The sequence below is a fragment of the Balearica regulorum genome, chromosome 4 (assembly GCF_011004875.1).
Source record: "Balearica regulorum gibbericeps isolate bBalReg1 chromosome 4, bBalReg1.pri, whole genome shotgun sequence".
Taxonomy (NCBI): Eukaryota; Metazoa; Chordata; class Aves; order Gruiformes; family Gruidae; genus Balearica; species Balearica regulorum.
The window spans coordinates 18767233-18779977 of NC_046187.1; the positions used below are offsets into that span (position 1 = coordinate 18767233).

Consider the following 12745-nt stretch of genomic DNA (forward strand, 5'->3'; position numbering starts at 1 on the left):
TAGATTGCCTTTCTCCTCCATTTAACAGCTTATAATATGCTGACAGAACAGCTACCAGAGTTGATCTTCTAAATCAGTGATTAACAACTGGGCATTTCAATCTAATCTTTCATTGCTTATAACGATTGAAATAAATTTGTAAAGTATTTTTAAAGAGTTCAAAACCTGTTACAATTGTAAATACAAATAGGAATAAAAATATGCAATTTCTGTATCAGTCACTGAATTACACATGGTATGATATGTGATTAACCATGTAAGACATGGATTTTCATTCTGTGCTTCTTTTATTCAGTGCTTTGATGGATAAGATGATAGAGTCACTAAAAGACATGCAGAACTTCTATAAATCAAAGTCATCAAATTTGTAACAGAAGCTTGTTTTGGGCATTTTTCCTTAATTTCCTGAAACTAGCTTATGCAACAAATTAATTGAAAAACATGTTATCAGTTGGAGTAATAGCAAGGATTCTCAACTTCAGACTACTATAATTCTACCAGGATGACATAAATAAACAAATGCTTACTTGGGCTGGTAATTCCTTTAAGTGTGTGTGGTTGCTGGGCTGGTGCGGGGAGGTTGCCAACAGATGGCAATTTAAGAGTGGATGATTTCCATGGCCTTTTTATCCCCCTCATTTCAAACCAGTTGGAACATAGACTGTTGAACAATATGCCTTATTTTAACTTTTAAAGACATTTAATATAGAAAATGCTCACCAAAGCTTAGACTTTGTTACAGAACAACATGTTCAGGTACTCCATAGCTATACAAGGAAGAAGAAAAGAGCATCTCTGAGACTGGTCAGAGCTGAGCATACTATGAACTTGCAGAAGCTCCTCATTGCCCTCTGCCCAGGAGAGAGAGGTCAGTTCTGAAAAATTTTGGAACCTCACCCTCTGTCATAGAATAGCTCTTCCATGCTGTATGATAGGTCTGAAATTTGACCAAGGAAAACAGTATTTTTCTAGGATCCTTTATTAGCTACAAGTCCTCCACAAATAAATAACAAAATTGGGTCAGACAAGCCTAGAGGCATCTCTGCATTCTCTGTTCCAGCATCTCTGCAATGCATCTTTACAAGTCAGCACAGAAACTGATATTCAAGATGACCAAAAAAGGTTTCTAGATTGTTTCCTTAGTAAAGGCAAATCTTCATTAAAGGCCATCTGTTATCCTAATCTTGCTGGGAGGAATTAGATTGCCTTTGTCAACCTTAGCTACATAGTAAAGCTCTTTCATTCGGGTGTCTCTTGAAGTGCATTTTACCACAGGGCTATATCCCAGGTTAATTAATAGCATGCAACTGAAAATAGTTTGCTGAACTAGCAGAAAAACAACTCAATAAAACAGCTTAATCTCCAAGAAGAAACAGATTCTTCTGGCACTGATTTTATCTGAATTTGTGTTTTCATCTTCAGTGATAGGAAGCAAGACCAGTGGCTTCTGCCGCCTTAGCCAGTCTTGGCTGGCAAACATTCCCCTACCTTAAAAGCACATACCATAAGTCCTGGGGCAGATTTCCATTTTGTGCTCTCGTCTTTCAGTAGTCGTCCCTCTGAAGGAGGGCTGACTACATTCTCATTCTCAATGCTTGCATGCAGCCTTCATAGTAATTACAGTAACTCTTTTCTGCACTACTCTCATACCAAGAAAGGGTGAGCTCTTATTTTCAGTGGAGACTTCCTTCTTGAAAAGGAATTTAGACATAGGATAATGCCTTAAGTGGTTTCACTACTATATACTAATGCCACTGTGATCTTTCAGATGGATTTCAAGATGGAGCTCAATGTGCTGATTTCTGTAAAGTGTGCAAGAGTAAACCTCTAATCATTGAAGATGTCTCTTTAAGTCAAGGTCTCATTTAGTCTCAACAACCTTCCCTCTTAAATAAAAAAGAATCATTCTTCTGATTCTAAGACAGAACAAAGAGCGAAAGAGAGAGGAAAGAAGATGCCAGCTTTCCCTTTCTTGCAATACAAGAAGCAGAGGGACAGTCAAATTGCAACAATAAACTCAGCATTCCTAACAGGGAACCCTTATCACGCATGGGCTTTGAGCTCTCTGGTAAAGGAGAATATGGAAATTTGTATGAGATATCTAAACTACCCATTGTTTGTCTACCAAAAAATACTTTGGAGAAATTGATAAAGTTTCATATTTATAATGCTAAGTCAAGCTTGATCAGAAATCAAATGCCATATGGCAGTTTCTGCCCACATCTGCCTTCTTTGGAGTCTTTGTGGACCACTTTCAGAACTTGTGCAATGGATGAGACAAACCTAGTGTCTGACTTGAAAGACTGTCTAAATCAAATCTTAACACACACCCACCAAACAACTGAAATGTTGAATCTTGATGAAATTGTAGCCCAAACGCATGCAATAAAATACAACGTTTTTTGCCCTCAATAATGAAGATGTGCCCCTTGCATAGTAATGTGGCAAAACAATAGCTAGTTTAAAAAGTCTGAGCTTTTGATTTTTCCTGAATAAAACTGACTGAGCTTGCATATGCATGCTTAGATATAAGATGACCCCCCATAAATTTGCTGAAATACTAAGATGCATCATAAGAACATATACTTGAGGCCATGTTGAAGATGTCACCAAAGTTCAATGTTTGAGTTAAGCTTTTACTGCTATAAAGAAAAAGGGCGGGGGGGGAAGGGAATTAAGGATTCACAGATTTTAAAGAAAAGAAAATATAAGGAAGAGGAAGGGTTCCATACTTAGACCTAGTGCTAAAACATATAATTAATAGCAGTATTGCAGATGCTTAACTTACAGCCTACTAAGTTGGGGGGATGGAGAGAAGAAATACTTCTACTCCTTTAAAGTACAAGCCACCACATTCCTCTCAGTAGCTAACTGCATTCTAGGGAACGATATCGAGCCCTCTGGTCAAGTTTTCAGTGGCTCACCTTTGCCTCACTTGAGGCTTAATCTCTTCAGAGTAGACTAGTCGTGACTGCACTGTACTGTACCCATTTCTATGTCCACTTCAGGACCAAAGTGCTCCAAAGGTCTCAGACTTACCATTTTTTTTTTCTATGTTTCTATCTCATGTCAATGAGTCTAAAACTTTACACCAAAGTGAAGTTGTCACCACATGAAATGGAATGTGCTATGGGTCCTGATAAAATAGGAAGCAATGGTTGAAAACATCCTTTCGGCTGGGGTGCAGCTAGGCACTTTATGCAAAGATAACCTAGGAGCAAGTTATTTGGGTTTAGAGCCTAGGAAGAACAAGGGAGTTTACTTATATGACACAAACATAACCAAGATATTTCCAGTTTTGTATGTATCAGTCTTTAAAAGTGCTTACCTTTTCTGAATAGTTCTTGAAGACTCTCTGCACTTTGATTCAAAATAGCCCATATTTCCTCTTCTTGCAGTGGACCTCCCCGAACCTCCAGAGCCTCTGCCAGTGACACATGCATGTTACCTAAGAAATGAGACAGATTTAGTTAAGAATATGTAACACTTATTTTCTCCTTGCATGTAATTCTCACGTAGTAATAACCCACGTTCAACTCTGTCACAAAAGTTCTCTAACATTAATAGAGCCCATTAAATATAAATACTACAAAACATTCACCATGATGATAAAGAATTTTAAGCACCTGCTATTATGAAGAAGAAAAACTTGGGTTATGACAACAATGATTTGTATTAATATTGTAGGCTACTAAATCAATAAGCTGGCATTGTCCACATGCCATGGAGCAAGAGTTTACTCTGTTTAAAAAAAAATGACAGAATGATTAGTAGTTACAGGTTTGTTAGTGTAAATCAGCTATTAGCATTGTTTTGACAGGTTTAAGTCAGTTAAGCTGCTGTTAGGAAAGGAAGCTCTTCTTCCTATATATTTTCACAGGACTGTTTCTATTATCTCATGGCCAAATAATAAAAAGCACTGCCCGCAAACATGCAAGCAAGCTAGTTGTGGAACTGATAGTTATCTCCTTTGTTCAGCTTCTTCATATGTTTAAGAAAAAGTAAAATCATTATCTGCGCTCTACGTATTACATCCCCAGAAAACAAATAAACACTTCCATCCCCAGCTAAACGAGGTCAGGTTTTAATGTTTTGGTTTGTTTGTTTTTTGTTGTTGTCGTTTTTTTTCCAAAGAGTTAAACCATTTTCACCATACCACAATACGATATTCAGTTGTCCAAAAGCAAAACCATTTTGAAAACTGAAGAACGCATCCCTAAATATTCTTGCTAAGTCAAAGCATCATTCTGGTAAGCTCAGGAGCAAATAAATCATGTGCCTGCTTAATTACTTCAGCTTTCTATGGACACTAAATATTCTCAGATTGAGCACACACGCCAGTTTATATTTCGGATTGAGATGCAGCTGCAGTTGCTTCTCTCCAAAGCCCAAAGAAAAAAAATCTGCAGTGAGCTGCAGTAAGAGTCTAAGGTATAATCAATCATTGGTGATGAGTTTGTTAGGTCTCAAAGGCTCCAAAGTTGCTGCTAGAAATGGAAAAGACAGTCCCACAAGCAATGCATATTGTCCTGAAATCAGTAACTGATACCAACAGCTTTAGAAACTGATACCAACAGCTCTAGATGACCCAACAGTACTGCTGGAGGTTCCTCCCCCTCCCTTCTAATCAACTAGCTGGAGTTACAGTCCTGGCTCAGATGTACACTCACAGATATTATTCTAACAATTTCCAAGGAGTATAGGCTGACTAGCTATATTTACTTTCCCAACTGTCTATGCAGTTTCATGCCTTCCATGTTTTTTTACTTCCAGATAACCAGGGTCATACCCATATAATGGCAATATAAAAGGCTAAATATCCTGCACTTTCTAGCTGAAAATATGGGCTTTGAAGGTATTTGCTGAAGTACTACCCAGAGACCTTTTTCAGCTGTAATTCTATACTATAGTATTGAAAAATTACATATTACCAGCTGCATTTCAAACAGCTTATTTTTCCTCACTTCACAGCTTGCCAGGTTTTTTAGTATTCAATTATTCTATTCTGCATATTTATTAAGTCAGATACATTTTTGACAATTAATGTTCAGAAGTTCTTATCTAAAGATAATGGGAGTGAAAAGAGATCCAGACCACATTTAAAAGAAAGATAAAATCTGAATCCCTGAAGAGAAAAATAAATACATTATTCAAAATGGAAAGCTAGGGACTAATAAAAACTTGCAATAAATAGATGAAAAGCCAGAGATAAACATGTTTCTAGTCAGTATGAGATTCACGTACACCTGGCACAGAATGTCTGGTCTATCATACACACCAGGGAATTTCGTGATTTCATGGCACTGTCAAATTCCAGTACGTACATCTAGAATCAAACTGGATTATTCAAAGATCTCATCTTCTCCTAGGGACTAAAAATATATGATCCACAAATTAAAACTTTTTGTGCTAAATATTCTAAAGGAAGTATGCTGAGCACATCACCACCAACAAAAATCCTCCCAAAAAACCTTCTCTGCCATCCCTTTCCCCATCCTGCAAAATTCTGATTCCTTTCAGCTGTGATTAAATAAAATGGACTGTTCTGCAGCAGATATAAGCTAATTGCCTATTTAACATCACTATAGAGGCTATAAGCATGCCTGCCTAAACTCCCAAACTTTTTACTTGAACAATAAAAGAATCCTACAGAAAACAATTTCTTAATCACAGTAAGAAGTATATGAATATCCACCCAGCCACACAGGCCTCACCTGTAGCAGCGTGAGCAAGAAGATCCGCTGGTATATTACAGATAGCAGTAGCTTGACAAATAAAAACAAATATCACAACACACCAAACCCAAAACATTTCAAATGGGTTGTGAAAGCCCAAGTAGAATACAACGAAACACGAATCATTACATACACAGTCACACGCAAAACAGCGCGAGTTGGGATTTGTGTGGGACTCTCATTGAAGCGTATCTGTTTCAGAAACTTTTTAGTAACTTTCCCTCCAACTTTTCTTCCTTAAAACTATCCTGAAGTTGCCTGTCACAACAAAGAGCAGGCCAACACATTGGTTATGAAGATTAAAGAAGCTTCCACAAAATGGTTCTCTGTCACTGAGGAACTGACTGAAGCAAGCTGGGGTGAAGTGTTTACAGACAAATGCATGGCCAGAGTTCTCCATCTGCACAGTCCACCTGTTAGCAGGCAGGCACCATTAATTTAACACAGTGAAGCTGACAGTGAAAGTGGCTGGCTCAAAGCATATGTCTTCCCCACCAGTTTGTTTGCAACAGATGTTTTTCACAAGGAGAAAGGCGAAATTTGTAGGAATAATGTTTGCAATGCACAATTCTTCCAAATTTACTGTTGTCTTAGATTCTGGAAGCCTCAATAGTGTCTGGTCCTTTGTGAAAACAGAAGCTGAAGTGCTAAGTGCTCAATGCATACAAAAGCTTTTGGTTTTGTGTAAAGCCTGAACATTTTGATAAAATGCAACATAATGACAGTATCATGTAACTTATGCAAGAGAAACATATAAAGCTTTTGTTGACTACTGTATCAAAACTGTACAGACTGCCTGTCTTCACATCTTAGCCCTCTAACTGCAGTTACGCCCATGACTATATAGCTGTATAAGGTTCATTTTCCAGTTAAAATGAGTTGCCATTTAAAGTGTGTATTTAAGCTCCTATGGCTTAGAACTCAAAGAAAGGAAGCTGGGTGATAGCAACAGGGGACAACAGACTAAGGATAGCAACCGCTTAAAATGCATGAAAGAGAAGACAAAGATCAGTTATCTCTGTCAAGGGTAAACTTTTAGCTGATTTCAACTGAGCAAAGATCCAAGGAGAGAAGGTGAGTGAATCTCAGGAAATAGTATTGGCCTAAAATGACAGAACACAAAACTGCAAGTAAAACAAAGACTTTTCTCTTGTACTAATGGTACAAACTAGTCTGCTTCAAACTTCCAAAGATGCTCCTGGCAGTCCCTGTGTTTCTCAGGGTATCAAGTTGACCAGCAAAGAAATCTAGATGCACTGGCAGAGTTCTCAATGGACTCTTAGTCAGGTTCCTGTCAGGCCACTTTCTTGCAATGAGTCCTCAATCTCCTCTTCACTTCAGGTAAGCAAGATCTGTTGTGCTGGCATCCTGTGCCCTGTTCCTTTCACTCCTTGAAATAAAAATGGACAGATTAAAGAACATCGAAAGGTGCACATTCTACGGATGAGTTCACTTCTTTTTTCCTTGGGACATTATTAAGGTGGCATCTTGATATGAAGCCACACTGAGACACAGCTGGAGATGGAATCAGGAGGCTTATGCCTCAGGAGGCTAAGTACATCCTGTTTCTTTCTGCACCTTGCTTCACAAGGTGAGAGGTCCAGGTACAGTCATGATCAAGAGGTACGTCAAAGGACTAGGTGGTATGAACTCAGCATGAACTGTGAAGGTGTGGATTCCCCATACACCCAAAAGCCACACAAGATCATAGCCACAACATCCAAAAGGTACATTCACACAGCAAAGAGCACAACACAATGTAGGAAGACAGTGGACAAATTAAAACAGTTGACACTGGAGAAGCATAGACATGAACATTACTTTCAGGTTACTTGGTCTGGGACAGAATTTACTCCTAGACCATACAGGAGTACAATTGCCACAGGAAAGGAGTTGCATCATGTGGAGGCATCTCTTTTTTGCTCCAGGACAAGAGAGTAAATTCAGGTGTAAATCATTTGTATCAACAAGCCCTGAGTACAATTTCTCACCCTCCACGCCATTCAGCCCTAAGCCATACAGGCAGCACAGTTCCAAGAAAGAATGCTGCTTAAGCCAAAGGCCTCTCCCATATCTCAAACACTTCCTTTAAAATGCCCGTTTACCTCATGAGGACTAACTGCCAGCTCCTCCCTTTAAGGCAGACAACTTATACACTCCCTGATGAGTGAGGTGTGTAGTTCTGTATCTTCCCTGTACAGCAAGTTCGGTAACCTCCTTGTCCCTATACTCTACAGTCCCAACAACCCATGTTAAAAGCATACCACCTATAGAACATCCAGGCAGTGCCAACATGGTACATGTGGCAGCCTGACACTTTCTCAGTCCAAGGTAAGAGAGAAAACACAACAGGAGCAGCCCCTCATACCGAGTAATACTGTCAATATGACAATTTGCAAGGTATATACTTTTTTTCCTACAATTTGCAAAGTTTTCAAGACACCCTGCTTGTTATTACTTATGTATGCAGCACAGAAGTTAAATGCTCAAAATTCTCATTTCCCCCAACCACCAACTTTTTTCCTTATGCATTTTAAATTTGAAATTGAAGGTCTCTAACAGCAACCAAGAATTAGGAAAAGTTTTTATTGAACTCTTGCTAGCTGAAATATTAAGAAGGTATTGCTACAACTCTGCTTAATAAAGACTATAATATAAGTAACTTTGTCAAAAAGTTCCTAAGAACAGACTGAAAGTCAAAAGGCTAAAGTGGTTCAACTTAACTGTTGCTTGACAACTTTGTGTTTTGGTTTTAATAACACGTGTCTTAGGTTTTTTTCCTTACCTTCTGCATCAGCACTTTTCCCCATGTTGTAACTTCAGAACCAAAACTTTAAGTCAAAAGTTGTGCTTTAACAACATCAGCTAAGATGCGTCATGCTTATTTGATATCTGAGAATATACTGCAAAGAAACATGGAGAGCAGCTGCTCTAGTCACACACTCTGCGAGTTTTTTTTAGATGTGCTAGCAGTGGTGAAAAAATCTAGAATATAAAAACATTGTTAGAGTTTCTAGATAATCATATAAAATACTCTGGTATTTGTTTTTATGCTTTGACAAATTTAAAACAGAGAAAAGAGAAAGCAGAAGTACATTTAACAAAACAATTTTGTCCAAAAGAACCTCTTAAAATTCACCTTTCTAAAGCCACGATTAGCTCCCTAAAATTAAAACACTGACACTTTTATTCAGCACTCATTGAGTGTGAAGTGCTTTCTAAAAGCACTCAATAATGGACAAAACCCAGTGAAACCTAACTGGAACTATACCTGAACAGTTTTGAAAGTCTGGCCTATCCCATTTCAGAACCTAAGCATCTGGAATCATTACCATGCCCTGTAATTTCAGAATGTTGGCATCTATACTATTTATTTACGTTGACCCACATCTTACACCCCTGAAGACAACATGGAATGCATCTATCAATTAGTTTATCCCCAACAATACTGTTGCTGAAACTGTGCTTAAGTGCAGAACCCCGGAGCCAAGTTAGAAAACTTGCACTTCAGTAGTCTTTGAAACCTCATTTTCAAATACGCACATACTTAGATATGTGCACATAAAATTTGGTTTCCTATAGCTGCAGGTCCAATTTGCATAGAGCATCCACAAAATAAGGCAGTATATACAAATATTCAAGTCAAGCACACAATGAATATACAACATAATCAAGTCAACTGTGTTTAAAGATTTTTTTATTTTTATTTTTATTTTTAGAATCCTGCTCTCAGGTTAATTACTGGACATTATTCTCATTTATTGTCTTGAAGGATAAGTAAACAAACCCTCGTGCCACGATCACTTTTTTTACTTCTACAGATATGAAGAAGGGACAAAAAGCTGCACAAGATGTAAATCATATCTCCCCTCTCTTTCTATAAGTCTCAAAATAGCTGCCAAAAATCATGTGAATCTAAGTTTTTCTCTTCCATGCTTTTCATTCAATCAGCTACCTACAACAATATTATCCTAGTATAAGCACTATTCCTTTCACCTTCATTTTGGAGAGGTCAACAGAGATTAGTATTGCCACCCAAGAACTTCGTTCCTCTAGTTGTGGAAATTAGCCTCTTCCACTCAACTTTCTTTCCATGTTCTCCTCTTTTCTCCTCTGTAGGCAGACGGGATGAATGTCAGCCAAACATCTCATGCTCCTGGGTCAATCTTCAAACTATATCAAAAAATTTCTTTCAAATTGCATCTTCTCTTCAAACTGATAGCTTGCTGCTTGAGCTCAAACCTCTTAAGTGAGGGAACTGAAACCACCTCAAATTTGTAATAAAACAAAAAGAACATGAGGAGGACACTCCCAGAAGTACAGGACGCTGCTGGCCTTTTATTTGAGCATACATGATGCTCTCACATTCACTGTAGCAGATAAGATGTTAGCATTTCTCCTTCCAAAGCCTTAAATCAGTCTTGTATTCCAATGTCTGGAAGACAGAAGAACATGACATATTGAGAATCTTGGCTCGCACCTCCAGGGCAAGCAGTGTTTATTTTACTTGAGAAGTGCTTGCTTTCTTTCCTGGAAGGTAGAAAGAAATCAGCTTTTGGCATTGGACTGAACTTGCAATGGAAGACAAGCAAGGGTTATTGCTGAATCTCTTCCTTGCTTTTCTATCACCAGAACCAGATAAACTTGTTTATCCGACGCTTGTATAAGACAAACTAGTAAATCCAGTCCAAAATGTATATAATAATCATGAAAGTCATATTTTCTAGGCAACTGTAGAATGTTCTTTTATACATCAGGTAGCTGAAGTTTCACATTTGATATTAAAATTGTATTCAGAAGAGTATATAATTATCACTACAAAGTAAGCTTAATCCACGTAAATCGGGGCATGACTCTTGTATCCCTCTTTCTTTAATTGTCAGTGTAAGATCCTTGGGCAACTCCCTTATTTTGCTGTTGATCTGCTCCACCTCGGAGAGGCACGTCTCCTTCGTGCGTTTCTCATACTTGCAACTTTCATTTTAATTGCTAAGTAGGAACAGAGGACCTGTGACTAAGATAAGCTTGATAAATGGAAAAGTAGAAATTTCAGGACTGCAAAGCAGTTTGGCAATAGTAACACTTTTCAAATAGCAGATCAACCAATCATACCCTTACTCACACTTCGTAGATGAAACTCTTCCAATTACATGAAATAACACAAAACACATCTTACTATTGATGTAAGTCATGTATTGATGTAGCGATGTATTGTTTATCATATAACTTCACTTATATGACAGACAAATTCCAGACTGTGCAGCAGTTTTGATGAAGATGCCTTCCTTGGCATCCTTCCATATTGCTTTTTTTTCAGTGCACACTGACAGTAATGCTCTTCATGAAGTACACTGGAATACACAACTGTTGCTAGGTCCATGTGGGTGACATGCACTGTCACCATGGCAAGGACAGACTACACTGAGAGAAACTAAGAATGGCACCTCCAGCTTTAGTCCAGCAGTTATTCCATTGTTGCATGCAAGAGCTACACAATCCTCACATACTACAAAAAGGTCATGACTGAAGTCTGTCCTTACTCACTTGCAGCTCTTAGCAGCTGAAGAGGGAATGAAAGTTATTGTCAGAGGAGCAGAAATAGTAGTACGCACATGACTTAAACATCATGGAAGCATTGTTCTAAGTCAATAAGTACTACTTCCCAACATCTGTGGCATTTTAAAGGTATCTACAAGTAAGACAATGAGGGTGTGATAAGCAACAAGTCAAGTAAATAGCGACAATTGTACAGTGTAACTTTTTTTTTCATATCATTACAAAGATGATTTTCTTTAAAATCAGTTCCCAATGTTTGAGAAGAGTAATGATCAAATATTTAACAGCAAGACATAAATTGCTATAGACTAGAAACTCAACAACTCTACAAGGAAGTTTCAGTGATTTAACAGGTACAAATTAAGCTAGTATTGCTCAACAGGTAACTTCCCTAATGGATAAACTTACACTAGAGTGGGTTTTTAAAAACTTAGCTTAAGGTTTCTTCTGTGGAAATGAAGTGATGTGTATTTTACTACATTAGATATATTCTACAGTACTGAAGGGTTCAGATTCTGTTAGATATTAATCCTTCCAGTCTCAGTAACAGAGAATGGTACCTAGCTTTATAAATGCCTCTTCTCAGTATGACAGCCCCTTGCAGCAACATAATAACTAGCGTAAATGAAGGCAGCACAACTGGATCAGCAAGAAACTAAGCACAATATGCCAAAAGAGTAAGAGTCCTCAAATTTCTTAGATGTGGCATTAAAAAGAGAAAGTCAACCTCAGGAAGCTTCACAGGTTTGGTTTTTTTGTTTTGTTGATTTTTTTTTTTAAACTCAGAAAATTGCTGACTTTCAGGTAAGTGTAGAAATATCATGACATTAATGTGTTAAAATATTGGGAAAAAATAGTTTTACCTCAGTAAAAAGCATTAGGATTGTAGTATATTTGTAAATCATGTTAAAGTCAACATATTGTTAACAAGTATAAAGACTGACCCCACCATACATTATTTCAAAACCAGATATAAATCCTATATATTCATGTCCAATCCTTCAACAAATGGCTTACTGTTGATGTTATGGTGCGTAAACTGAGGGGTTGACTTTGCTTTTTAGATTTCTTCCTCCTGTGGTAGAAGGGTGGACGTGAGCAAAAAAATCTTTGTCAGTCTCATGTGTTTTGGAAAAAGAAATCAGCAGAAGACATGCTTTACTATAGTACCAAACCAGTTTCTCCATAGTTAGAACAGTCTAATGTATGGTACTCATGAGAAACGTACCAGTTTCAGAAACAATTCTGTTGTGTTTTTAGTTTGAAAGCAGCACCCTTGCATTCTCAAGACAAGAAAGCAATCAGGGAGCATAACTTGTGCACTCAACCACAATAAACCTCTAGTATCCAGAGGGCAGTTTCATACTTCCTGCCTGGGAAGGAAACAGTATCCAACAACAGAAGAAAAACTGGCCAAGTAACAGAACAAGTTTGAAAGTGACATCTATCTGCAT

At 37.8% G+C, this 12745-nt stretch overlaps 1 protein-coding gene across 5 annotated transcripts in view; it reads right to left on the minus strand.

The window, feature by feature from the left end:
* The window catches only part of PTPN13 (protein tyrosine phosphatase non-receptor type 13), a 125427-nt gene that overhangs the window by 95049 nt on the left and 17633 nt on the right, over nucleotides 1-12745 (minus strand). For all 5 annotated transcript variants that reach the window (XM_075751333.1, XM_075751332.1, XM_075751329.1 and 2 more), the window contains one exon: nucleotides 3329-3448. In XM_075751333.1, the coding sequence (XP_075607448.1) occupies nucleotides 3329-3443 (115 nt within the window). In that variant the 5' untranslated portion in view covers nucleotides 3444-3448. The remainder of the gene's footprint in view (nucleotides 1-3328; nucleotides 3449-12745) is intronic.